Here is a 13,667-nt window from a genome sequence, read left to right as displayed (position 1 = left end):
ATCAAATCACAGACCAGAAGAGGCAAAAGGTCATTTGAAAAACCTTCCTTCTGGCCCAAAGATGTACTAAATGCCCTACCTATCCGATTGTTCACTAGTCCACAAACTTTGGAGAACCATACATGCTCACCAAGCAAAGGGATAATTGAGACAAACAGAGAGAATCCTACCACATTACAAATAAACCAGACAGAGGCTGTATCCTCAACTCACAGAAGTGGGTTGGGGAGGCAACCCTACCGCAAAGCAGTAATGTTTGAACTTCCCACTCTGCTCTACATAAAACCAAAAACGTTCCCCAGTGTTCTTAACCTTTTCCAACGATGTTTCACCTAAGACAGAACTAAAGGTTTGCAACTCAGAAACTGAGAGTTATTAAACATAGAGACTCCATCTCTGCCTCGCAAACTCCCTAAACTGCAGCTCAAAAGCAACAAGAAGCTAGTGGAGAAATATATTTTTCATCAAATCTCCTTTCTTTCTTTAGCATCATCTTCATTCTCATTGATAGACAGGAAAACCAGCCAAATACACATTTGACTTGACTTGTTTCTACATTTCACGTACAGTCCTCTCCTGAATTCTTCCAAGTCTCAGGAATGTTCATCATTTTGTGACCTGCCTGATTGTTCTTTTCTTCTCAGCAGCCTTATATACCGGTCCTGCAATACTATGAAAGGCTTACTGGGCTTGGTAACACACCTCTTCCATAAGGATGATGAAGGTGGCATTCTGCCCCTGCTCTGTGACCAACTTTCCATCAGCGGTGAGGATGTGCAGTCCTCGAGGTGCTTTTCCAGGGCATTTCTCCACCTTGGCCATATACTTCTCCCGCAAGCCATCTGTGCAGTTGTTAGACACAATCCTTCGGTACCTGGGGAACAGTAACAAAAGGAAATTGGGCTCAAGCAGTGGGTGGAAATTTTTTTTGTTTAGTTTTATTTTCCCATATTAATGCATGCATTTTCTCAAAGGCTAACTGCCTGCATGATTCCATCACTGAAAGGAAGAATCAAAGAAATTTAATACTTTTTTAAATTGGAGAAAGCCAAACAAATCACAATTCAACCTTCTCTGGAGATTCTCAGCAGCACCAGTGAGAACAGACAGACACTGTGGAAGTGAATTACTTTGAGCTGTTGAAAGGCAAAGAATTCCCTCAACTCGCTATGCCTGCAGGATTGTCCCCTGCATCCTAGCTTTTTATTACATTGTGTCTGCCTCTACTCCGCTAGAAGGCACTTGGAAGAATCTGGCAAGGGCTTTGTCCAGTTCAGTTTTAAAATGTTTCAACGATTATTTTTTTTCTCTTGGCTCTGCTTGGAAGAGATTAGCAAATTTGCAAGACAGGTGGCTATTCCCAGTGTTGTTGAGGAGGATTAACCCTTTCTAGTAATTTCACACTAAAGTACAGGGTTGATTGAGAAGATCCAGAGTCCAGCTGTTGCATTCTTGTCCCTCTTTCAAGAAGGCTACAAGCAATCACATTAGCCAGGGTTCCTGTAATTACACCTCCTGTTTATAGCAACTCTTAAACTGAGGGGTGGTAAGGGGGATATTGTCTCTGAAGCAAAGTAAATCCAAACTCACAGCAGCCCCACTTTCTTCAGCCACCTTCAACTATCAGCCACAAATGACCCTGTCATAATAAATGAGCATTCAGGACCCATGATTCAGAAGCAGCCCTGAAAACTCTTCAGGGCCTGCAGTGCCTGAGAAGGAACATCGCAGTTTTGCATCATCAAGTACAACCACCATTTCAGAGAATCCCCCGCACAACAGAATAGCATTTGCAAAATGATACTACCATAATAAACCAACACTTGCCATCTGTTCTGGGTAAAACCAAGAGAAACCAGCACATGTAGCTTGTGTGAAATCTCAAGGCTCTGTATATACAAAGTGAAAATGGCAGGAGGGGGGAAAATTCATGAGGCTAAAAATTGCTCATTGGAGCCTCCCCAGAAGCTGCTATAAATAAGAGCTTTAAAATAGAATGAGGTTCAATCAGAAACACTGGGAAACACCTTGAACCTGCCCTCTTAAATGTTCAGCTGCCTCTCATATACACCTTCTTGATTCGTGTTTTAATTTTGCAGCACAGAGGAGCTCCAAGTCTAGGCTCCAGAGATCATACATCACTTGACAGCAATACAATATCTACATGTCATTTATGTTAATGTGCTTCTCCCTGTCTCTGAGGAATGAGGCAATGTTCCATACAGCTGCTGCCGCAAACATTACCTCACGAATAAGACTGGAAAAGAGCCAGGGGGGATGCAGAGGAAAAGACCATCCAGGTTCTCTTGTCTACCAAAGCGTTGGAAAGGTTTGCTTACCCAGTGCTGTTCAAGTAGCTTTGACCAATACTGCAATCCTTGGTCAGGGAAGATGGGCTGAACCAGAAGGCTGGGACACACTGGTTGTTGCTGTGCCTCTCATAGCCATAGTCACTATGGAAACAATAAGTCATGAGTGCATCGCTGTACCCATTCACTGGATTTAGCTCACTTTTTGGTGATGTTTTTATTCCCCAGTGCATGTGTTGGTGGCTCTCTTCTGGAGGGCATGACCTTGTGGATTAGGCTCATTCAGAGACAAAGTGCTTGATTAGTCTGAGGTGCACGAATCGTTCACAGAAGGTGTGAGACCTGACAGCAGCAGAATTTCCAGCCTTACAGAGCACTGGAGGACTTGCGTTTCATTTAGTAACAAAACAGGGACAGAAATTCAGAAAGAAAATTATATTATTTTCATTCTTTTGCTTTGCTTGCTTTTTGCAGTCTTTGCTTTCAGAATAATCCAGACTAATTCCACAGTCTAATGACACTTTTTCCACAAGGAAGCACTTAGGAATGTAAAACAGTAGTAACATTTTCTGAACAAATAGCTTGTGTGTGCATAAAGACATGTATGTTAATGGCCTCCCTGCTCTTTGACCAAGCTATGATTGGCCTAATAGAAAAACACAGTTTTGTTTCGTTCTTTTTCCCAACACTAAATTAAAAATTATTGCCAATTTGGTGAACTAAGGATTACATGATATTATGTCCAATAGGGAAAGTAATCCAGAGTACCAATGCTTCTTGCCAGAGAGTGGAAACACATATAATTGCTTCTAAGACTTTTTTTTTTTTTTTTAAACAGATGTCTTTGCATGCCAATATTATGATGAAGCAATAGGATTAATCCAAAACTTTCCCAAAGTTTTAATAGGCACTCGCTCAGGTTTGTATGTATATCCCTTATTGGCAGGCTGGATTCAAGAGGCAAATAAAAAGGGAATCTGGATTGTTACCCAAAGCAGGTTAAAAAATGCCAACAAATTAAACCTTTGTGTAAACAGAGATACTGCAGAAGCCACTGCCTTGAAAACACTCTCTGGCCTTTAGGACACTCTGAGCTTTATCTTTTCACCTATTCAGTGTCTGAATTGCCGGCAAGAAAGTCTCCAGGAAGACCTTTGGTAAGACAAAATTGTGCTATGTCCCCAGTGACCCCAGCTACTACTTTCTTTTTTGGAGGGCAAAAAATCTGCAAGCTATTTTAAAAGGTTCAGAGATTCCCTAATGCTCTTTCCCTCAATATTCAATTTAATCATTCTCAGTGGGTCCGACCTGCACAGTCAAAAATGCCTGGCAGTGACTTGGTAATTAAAAATATTCAGGAGGAGCTGTACTTTGCCCTAAAGAAGAAAAGAGCTGCATAAATATTTAATAAAATTAAAGACAACATTGCTGTATGCCCTCAAGGTTCTGTGCTTGTTCATTAACTTCTGGTAAATGTATATTAAAACCTCACATGCTGCCCACCTTCCTTCTCATAAGCCCCAGGGTTTGCATAAGTTAAGGAAATAATCAAGTCCAGCTGCTGTGCTGTCTTTCTCAGAAAAACTATCTTGACAGAGTAAATAAAGAAACAAGGGGAAGGAAAATAAAGATCAGTGAGCATTTTAATAACACGTCTGAGTTCCTTCTGCCATTCTCTGTTAAAAAAAAAAAAAAAAAAAAAAAAAAGGAGAAAAAAAGGAGAAAAAAGAAAAAAGACCAAGGTTTTCTATTTAAAATGACTGAGGATTTCCAGAATCACCTCAATCTTAACTTGTGAGCAGTTGTCTAACTGGGGTCCTGGATTATGTTTTATGCCCCTGAAATTCAGATCAGCCTTATATCTAACAGCAGGAAACTGATACCACTGCAACAAGGGCTCTGTGACCAAACGAGAGGGAGCACAGTTGTCACAGCTTGTGCTGTAGGGCTGTAGGGCTCCCACAGACATTTGTTCTGTCTACACAGCTCTCAAAAGACAGGTGCAATCAAACGTAGTAGGGTGGGATGCTCTGTGACCAGAGCACACCTCCCAGTCTACTTACTGGAGCAGAGTGGAGACAATGTTTTGGGACCTGCTGTTCAGTGCACACACACAACCCCAGTTGCCAGCTGTCTTTCTCTGGATCTCCATGGGACATACTCAGTTCATACACAAGAGGCAGGCCAGAATCTTGCCAGAAAAGGCTGAGTGGACTTCTCCGCTTCTCAAAAGCACCAACCGAAGGAGTAGGAGCTGTCTCTCCAACTATAGATACATACACTGGGGACGTACCTCCATAAGCTCCCTGTACAGAGCCTTCTCCTAGTTAGCAAAAATGTGTTTTTCAGCATCTCCCATTCTCATGTGGACATTCAAAAGGTGGCAGATGAATCATATCCTAGAATAATGTGCATCTTGCCATGGTCTAAAGAACTGCCTCATTCTTTAGAAGTCAGAGCCCATGAGTCCACCTTTCTTCCTCTTTGAAAATCACCTTTAAGATAACTCAAGCTTAGCACCCCATTTACAGCACTACTCCTTTTTCTCTCTTTTTTTTTTTTTTTAAACTACCTTCTTCCAATTAGCCCTGCAGACTAGCATCAAATCTCACCCTTAAATTGAAGCTGGTTCTTCTGATTTTCCATTACCAGCTGTAACAATTTTACAATTGGAAGCCAGTTAACGATTCCATTGGCAGTGCAGAATCTGAAACAAAAGCCAGCGTGCTGTCCTCTAACTGCATTTCCTCTGCAGGACTGACAAGGTTAACAACAATATTCTCTCATGTTACTGGGAAACTTAAGCAAAAATGATACTGTACGTATGCAAGGAGCAGGTCAATTAAATGAAAAGGTGCATTCTGATGCAAACCCTTTTCAAGGCAGAACAGCACTTAAGGCCAATTTAGCTACTGCAGTTTTCCACTTAGAGCTTAGAAAAGACAAGCTTCACTGTGAAATTATAAAGCTGGTGAGGCACAAAGCCGGAGGGGAAAAAAAAAAAAAAAGAGCAGAGACATAAGCATCTCTGGAGATCAGTTCTTGGTGCAGCTCAGAGGCATATGCCAATGCCAAGGGCTGACATTGCAGGGCAAAATACTTTGGTCATCCTGCAAGTTCCCATAATGAGAACAAAGGGGAAAGATCTCCTGAGTCAAGCTCAGGAATCCCAGATGTAATTTTGGCGTTAGGAACAAATTAAGCATCCATCCAGATAAGATGAAAATCTCTGCTCTATATCCCTGAACATCCTGTAGAGCCAAAGTACTCCAGTATTCAAGAAAACACCTTGGTCTATATTTTTATTCATTTTTGCAGTATCAGTGTGTCCGTGATCTGAAAAGACCCATGAGTCTTGGCTAGTCTGGATCCAAATAAGTGTGCAGATCTCATGCTTCACAACTCTTAATGCAGGATTCAAAGATAAGTGAAGTTTTCATGAATCACACTGATATGGCATCAATCACTGATCCTGATAACCTCCTATAAAAATGAAAATCAGTTTTCTCAGCTGATCTTTTCTCGAGGTATTTTCAACCTCATTTAAACGTCATTCTGATCATTCAGGCTCAAACATCACAGCTACTGACAGTCTTAAATCTTTGAAGCATTGTCTATCTGAGGTTCCCCATAGGAACTCCTTTTTCAGAGATCCTGGGCTGTTATGCATTCCCCTAACTCCTGCCGCTGAGCGTACAAGAAATATCAAACAGTGGTTCATTCTTTCTCCATTTTTATTTTTAAGCTGCTTTCAAAATGACCTAAAGGCAGTTTAGAAATTATGGCCAATGAAGTTGGAAACACCAATATTTATGCAAAGCAAGAGGCTACATCTGACAAGGGCGGGCTGCACAGACATGTTAAAGAATCATTTTCAGAGATTTATCAATAAAACACTGAGAAAAAGCAGCAAATGATTCCCTGGAATTCAAAGGAATAATAATGTAAAAAGTGTATTTTTTGCTAGCGTGCTCCCTAGGTATTCAGTGACCTTTGAAGTGAGGACAGAGAAATTCCCTTTTTCTCCTGTAAAGGACATGCTTTGGACCAAAGAGAGAAGTTCTAGCTGTCACTCTTCAAAAATGATGGACATTAAAATGTCAATCAATACTTGCATTTTTATTTTTTTTTTTACTTTTGAATTCCAGGCTTGGATTTCAAGCATCCCCTGCAAACGCCAGGGCACCTCCCTCACATTAGAGGTATGAGGATCACAGCTGTGCTATACAAGGTACGCTCACAGCCATGAAGCTGCAGAAGACCCAGTTTCCCCACACGTTTTTTTTGTCCAAGGCAGTAGCTCAACCACTGCCAATGCTACAAGAAGAAGCCCTGCAAAAGTTACCAGAATCACAAACTCACCACTCAAAGTCTCCTTGACCACAGACACACGGTTCAGATACCACTGTTCGGGAATAGTCCCGACCTAGGGAACACTGGGCTCCAGGCTTGCGTTTTTTATAAATCTTCCTCTCTCCCATGACACAAGGTTCCCCCTTTGACAGCCAAAGAAGAAAAAAGAGACAGAAAATCAGAGAGCTGTAGCGGCATCCAGGCTCTAAACCATGCATTTTGTCAAAAGATGCAAAAGACAATGAAAGCATGCAATTACCACATGGAAAGTTGGGAGCTAAGAGTCTAGCTCCCTTCTGTGGCTTTGCAGACTCAAAGGCATTTAGGAAGGACCCATGAGTGCACTGTGTTCAGCACTGAGTTGGGATGCTAGCCACAATATGCCCAAAATGGCTGGGTACCCAAGTCATTGTCAGCACCTGGTTACATCATATTTCAGAAGGCATCTGTCAGTGTGTCTACTCCTATGAACTATCCTGAAAAGGCAATGGGGACATACCCCAAGGTTTCTTCCACGTCCAACAACATCGACTGCAGGAAGAACTGCCCAAGTCTAAAACCCAGGGTAGGCACAAATTCCCCTTTCCTTTCCCTGATAGACCTGGCTTTGTTATGGACCTCTAATAATTTTGATGGCATGTTATGTCTGGCTTTTTTTTGCACACAAAGGTTTTCAAGAGTCTTACTAGGAGTAGCTAATATAAAATAAATGTTTGACATTTAGGTGAGTTGTTATAAACAGAATTTTCTCTGAGCCAGAAATAATTTGTCTGCATAAAAGTAAGAAAAGAAGACAAGGCCTAATTGAAATACTTCTTTCCCATTAATAGTAATTCCCAAGATGGCTGCCTGGTTACACGTCCTCCCTTTTCTTTCATTTAAATTACTTTCATTTATTCTCTTCTATGATTTTAGTCATCTGACACATCATTGCCTAATTAATGCTCATTTCTAATTCATGGATTTATTCAGGAAAATCACAGTGCCAATAGTTCTGGCTACAGTTCAGTTCCCCTGCAGGGAGTGGGACATCATACTGGTGGCCAGTAACCCATAAGTAATCTTCAGAGAGTGCTGAGCTCCCTCAGTTCTAGTGGCTTCAGGACCTAAATATATCCACTGTGAAAATAAGCTAGAATGTATGAAAAAGAAAGCATGTATCCTTGAATAAAATGAAATAATTTGGTCTTCTCTGGTGTCTTCTATTCAAGGACTCCCCAGAGTTTTACAGACACCTGCAGTACCTGAAGGATGAATAAATGTTTTTATTTTCATTTTTGAGTAGGGAAAATAGAGGCAAAGCAAAATAAAATTATTTTCCTGAGTCACTGACAGAGCTACAAAGAGTTCAATGCCTCCTACAATTCAATCACAAGGTGAGGTTTTACATCGCCCTGAGCACTGAGGGCGAAAAGATCCAGCTGTTAAAATGGAATATTTTCACACAAAGAGAAGTTAACAATCTCCCTAACTCGCCTGGAGAAGACTGGCCCCATATTTATTCATGCATATGCTTCAGGGGAAATAAAGCATCAACAGGTTAGAACGGTGGCTTGATGGATGGAAAAATAACAAGTATATTCCTACCTGGCATTACAGAATATCTGAAAAGGAGCCCCCCTAATTCCCTCCCTATACAATCCAAATACCTGGTTGTGCAAATGCCAGGTTTGGTAGTCATCTTTGTTACACCTCCGGCTGAAGATAGACTTGTAGTCCACTTTGACCAGCTGCCATTCAGAACGGAGACTGAAGTGTCCAAAAACTCTGTGCATGAGAAAGGGAAAAAGAAGGAACCAGAGTCAGGCAGGGATACGCTTCCATTAAGCAAATCATTTCTCATGAATCTCAGCTGCAGAAACCAACACACTGCCATGCAGCTTCATGTCAGAAAATGTTATTCAGTCATGTGTAACACTTTCCTGATCCTGTCACATCCTAGAATTATTTAGCCCTTTCCTGATCCCTGTGCAGCTTGTGTCCGAAGGTCTTCCAAGTCTTCAGCACTTAGCACAATGGCTCATGGGTGTAACGCAAATATCTAGGTATCACTCAGAACAATAAAAAAATCTCTAGAAAGTAATGTATCTAATGCCAAGGGAGCTACTCTGATGAATATATGTTTAGGGTGTCTCAAAATCAAGCTTTACTTAGCTTACTCAATTTCTGTACTACTGAACTTTCTGGTTGCACAAATTTACTACTTATGAATTGTAAGAGAAGCACCTGAAATAACATATTTGGGATATGGATCATAGCCAAGCAACTTGCAAAGGTGGCAGCCTCCCTTCTAACTAGTAAAAGCTGGCTGCAGCCAGAAGGAACGGAATTATACTGTCACCACTGTAAGGTTATCAGTAGAGATTTTTCTTAATTATTTTGAGCAGGTCGCACATCATCATCAGTCACTGATCACAGTCCATGGTTCACCTAGCTAAGTACTAAGATGATGTTCAGGGTGAAAATGGCACATTTCCCATGCAACTCCAGAAGAACACAAGGCTCATACCGAGTAAAGCTGTATGCAGGAGCAATTGGAGCTGAAGGGTCAGCACTCAGAAACAGTGGGGGAAAGACTGAGACTGTAATTTACAACCGAGGCACAGATCTGTTACAAATGGGATCATGAAAGAGACCATATAAAAATTAAATAGCACCAGAGGCTTCTGCCCAAGCTCAGACCTGCAGCACCACCAGCAGCAGAGTTGTTTGTTGAACACAGGTCTCTCTAATTGCCTTCCCAGCTATACAGCCCTCCTTCAACTGTAGGGAAAGCTCTATGCTTAAGTGTCTGGAAGAGGAGAACCAAAGCAACGAAGAGCACCGGTGGTACAGATCAACACAAATACTAAGGGAATCTATATGTAGAAAGATCATGCCATGGACATCAATAAATAAATAAATAGCAAATGCATGATTTAATTAAGAAATAACACCAGGTACCCAAGCAAAAGATTCCATCCATGCAGAAACATTGCATGTGTGTTACAGGGTGCTCATTTTTTTGATCAAGTAACAGCCCCCTATTCCCGTGGCCAGCCACAATTTTCTCAGCAGAGAAGCTTTTCAATCAGCTGCAGCTGGATTTCCAAAGAGGTGTGTAATAGGAGGAGATTAGGGCAGGGACACGGGTGACCAGACTTTAAAAGCCATGTACAACACTACAACTTCTCATCAGCAGGGGAAACACCTTGGTCCACATAAACAACAAAAGCAACAGAACACAACAATCAAGTTGATTTGTCACTGTAACAAAAATTCTTGGTCACCTTAAATGAATCTATAAAAGAACCTAAACACTCATTCAAAATACAAGTTCCAGATTTCAAAATCCTCTATGTACTGAAACCCAAATCTTCTCTGACAGTCATACAGCAATATCATCGTATCATCATTACTGCAAAATTTACAGAGCAGAGAAAGACTGTTTTTTTGTTTGTTTGTTTTTATTACACCAAATCTTTCACTAATTTACATTTCAACCAAGCCACTTATGAGATTAAAGTTTTTGTTTTAAATTATTCCAGACTAAAAGAGAGGGAAGAGAGATGATTTGCAAATATCCCTATGGAAGTGAAATAAAATAGAGAAATTCTATTGAGTTTCCTGACTGCAATCCAGATCCTACTGTGCCCCAGCGTTACTCCAGTTCACCTTAATTTACACGGTAATCACTCAGCGGTGCTGGCTTTGCTCTCCCCTCACTGCTCAAACTACTCCTCTCTTAGACTGTAGCCTGTGCCAAAATTCATCTGCCTTGGGCTGTTTTTCATGAAAATTGTCTCAGTTCATGGGTATCAGGGAGAGAAAATGGGGTTGTGGCCTTGCTGTGGACATCTTTCTACATTTAAGTTCTGCCTCACGGAGACAAGCTCTAAGGAGCTGACAAGGGGAAGGACACAAACCAGGAAAAAGCAGTGACAGATATGTACACAGGTTAGAAACAGGTAGGTGGGGAAGGAGTTAATGTGTAGGAATGGATTTATTGGATAGATTGTTCCTGGCTCTGGTCTTGAGAACATTTCTTAGTGTAGTCCTAGTTGTGGGGTACCAGGGATAAGAAGTAACACCACCTCCAGAAAAGGCTACAGAAGAAACTACAGAACACGTTCCTCAACACAAAAGACACATTGTGAACCAAAATCAAAGCTAAGAAACCACAGCAATATCAGGTGCCAGGGCACTTGTGAGAAGGAAAGAATGGGAAACAGAGAGGGGAAGCAGGAGGTCCCAGAAACCATGCTCCAGTAGAAGGAGTTCTAACTCCAGCCTAGCTCCCAGTCCTGCCTTGGCACTGGCTAAATCCCACCAGCTCTTATGCAACAAGTGCTTTCAGTACATGGTCTTACAGGATGCTCATCTGTTCACAGCATTATTGCACTACTGGGCAGCTCTCCCGTGAATCTTGTTTGTCTTGGATTTGAAGCATGACTGAAATGTCATTCCTGCAAGGCAGCAACTCAGCAGGCAGAAATCATTTAGTCCAGCAGATTTATACCCGTTCAGGATTTGACCTGCCTGTGTATTACACAGAAAATCTAGCAAGAGGAGGGGAGAACATAATCAAACACAAACACGTGCCTGAACTCAGAAGATAACGGGGCTGGAGAAACCCAACACTTCATCAGCATCTCAAGGAAAACATTATTTCTCAGACTGAACCTTAGTTTACTGTCCAGAAAGTGAGTAAAAAGCTTCCTTGTGCTACAAAAATCAAGCTAACAAAATCACTTGCTTTTTAAATCTATTAGAACAAGCTAAAAATCCTCTGCCATTGAAATTCTTCTATGATAATTAATGGAAAAAATGAGGTTTCCTAAGTGGAAGGCAATATATTAACATTCCAAAAGCACAGAGCATTAGCTACTCTTTAATTAAATGATTTCAAAGAAGATCTTTGTATATAATTGCTATAATTTAGATGAAACAATACTACACTAAATGTAATTAGAGGAGTGTGAACAGAGAGGAATGTTTTCCTCTGTGCTGCAGAGATGGTTCTGGGTCACCTCATTCCTAAAATGGCAACTCTCCCCCCCGCTAATAAAAAGCTTCTTGAGCCTGATCAGGCATTGCTGTGCAGCCTTCAGAGACAAGAGCTACGTATACTCAGCAGCTAGCAAGCAACTGCACCTTGTCAGCACTGCTCACTAATAATGAACGCAGCCCAGCTGCTGATGGTACTTTCAGATGGAGAGATCAGCCTACACGACAAAGGTTACATTACATTTTAAGATGACTCTGTAGTGGATTTGAAACTTCTATGAGAGTAAGCAAACGAAAGAAATGGAGAGGAGTGCTGTGCTCTGGTCTACAAACAGCTCCAAACTCTCAAACAGATTACCCTGGGAAGTGATGAAAACACTCATCTTTTTTTGGAATTAGAACTAAGTTAAAACAGATCATCACACAAACAAACCTTGATGTGCAAAATCAGGTGTTGCCGTTGAACTCTATTTTCATCAGTTTTGTGAACTACCTCACTGGATATTTTTCCACAGCAACTAAGGTGCATCCACACATCCCCCTCTACCATCTCTGTTCTGTGGCTGCCAGGCCCAACCAAGAAAGCTAGGCAGAGAGCAGAGAGCTCAAACATTTACATTGCTGGTGTTCATCTGTCAAGAAGTGCTCAGCATTAAGTGCTTTCAGTAGGTACATTTGGATTTCTGTATCCAGCACAGCTGATCTGTGGAAGGGCAAGAAAGACGACAGCATACAGGAGATAACCACTTCTTGTTAGCCAAGGACAGAGAAATCTTGTATACTCATTACCTCAGCAGTCTGATGTGATTTTCCTCAGTTTTGAGCCTCTCTTCGAAGCAAAACAAGACCCCAGGAGAGAGAAAGAAAAAGGGCTGCCAAGAATTTATTTTTCTGTCCCAACTGGCAAGGCTTCACATAGCTTTGAAGATACAATCTCATTTATTTTATCCGATTCCTATGTATCTTTGTTTCCCATTTACTTAGTTTGTTCTCTAAATTAGCAACTTTTTTTTTTTCCCTAAATATAGCTAAACTATCAAGATGATACAGAGAAAAAAGGGACACAATGTATTACGAATTTTGCCTCAATAACCTTGCCTACCATGGTCTAACTGAAAGGTCTTAATTGCTCATTACAAGGGTAGAAGACGAAGGGAGCTGGTTTTTCAAGGTCCTACTCTGGGAAGTCAAAATGAAGAGAATATTCTGATTTTTCCATCATAGCATTCTGATCTGGAAGTCCTTGAAAAGCAATAAATACAAGAGTCCATGTGGCATTTAGACTGTCAGGTGTTTTTATTATTATTATTATTATTATTATTATTTATTTTTATTATGGTTTGGTTTTTGAATAAGCTCAATTTAACAAAGGTTCTCCGAACTAAGCCATGGAATGGCAATCTACTGGCTTTAGTCAGGATAGATTTTGTTCTGTCCCTCAGAGCAGGCAGTTAAAAAAACACATAAAATCTTAGCTAATAGGACAGCACCTTCTCAACTGGCTCTATGCACCACTCACAGTGAAACCACTGCAAGGAAATGAAAACATGCTTCTCAATCTCTTCTTTTGAGAAAAAAAAAGGCAAGGCTTTTATTGCCAGGGCTTGATGTCATTAATTTGCAGCAAAATTACTAGGAACCGGGAAAACAATTCTGAAATGCTTACAGATTCATGATGGAGTCATTTTGGAAAAGGTCATTGGTAACACTGCTATAATTGTATCTTTCATTAATTTTTTAAATACACAATAACTTACAAATATGGTATATACTGACTGGATAACCTTGTACTGAAACTGTTTAAAAGGCTTTTTACACTTACACAGTATGCCCTTGATGGATTGCATTGCTTTTGCCTTATCATTCCCTGCATTGGTGACAGCTGTGCTTTTTACGCCATTCAATACTGCCCCCATTCCTGACAGGTCTACGGGAAACCTTGGATGAGTTGAGGGTGACAAGACAACAACACATCCACCTCTCGACCATAGAGCCAACCCTTGTCCTTGCCTAGGTATG

General features: G+C 41.0%; 1 protein-coding gene across 2 annotated transcripts in view; it reads right to left on the bottom strand.

Annotated features, from left to right (window-relative positions):
* SORCS3 (sortilin related VPS10 domain containing receptor 3) overlaps positions 1-13,667 on the bottom strand; it is a 280,892-nt gene that overhangs the window by 30,189 nt on the left and 237,036 nt on the right. For both annotated transcript variants that reach the window (XM_035330191.1, XM_035330192.1), the window contains exons 15-18: positions 8,312-8,429; positions 6,672-6,805; positions 2,340-2,453; positions 703-874 (exon numbers count right to left, since the gene is read on the bottom strand). In XM_035330191.1, coding sequence (XP_035186082.1) covers positions 703-874; positions 2,340-2,453; positions 6,672-6,805; positions 8,312-8,429 — 538 coding nt within the window. The remainder of the gene's footprint in view (positions 1-702; positions 875-2,339; positions 2,454-6,671; positions 6,806-8,311; positions 8,430-13,667) is intronic.

This window comes from Oxyura jamaicensis, chromosome 6 (assembly GCF_011077185.1).
Source record: "Oxyura jamaicensis isolate SHBP4307 breed ruddy duck chromosome 6, BPBGC_Ojam_1.0, whole genome shotgun sequence".
Taxonomy (NCBI): domain Eukaryota; kingdom Metazoa; phylum Chordata; class Aves; order Anseriformes; family Anatidae; genus Oxyura; species Oxyura jamaicensis.
This window is presented reverse-complemented; position numbering and strand designations above follow the sequence as displayed.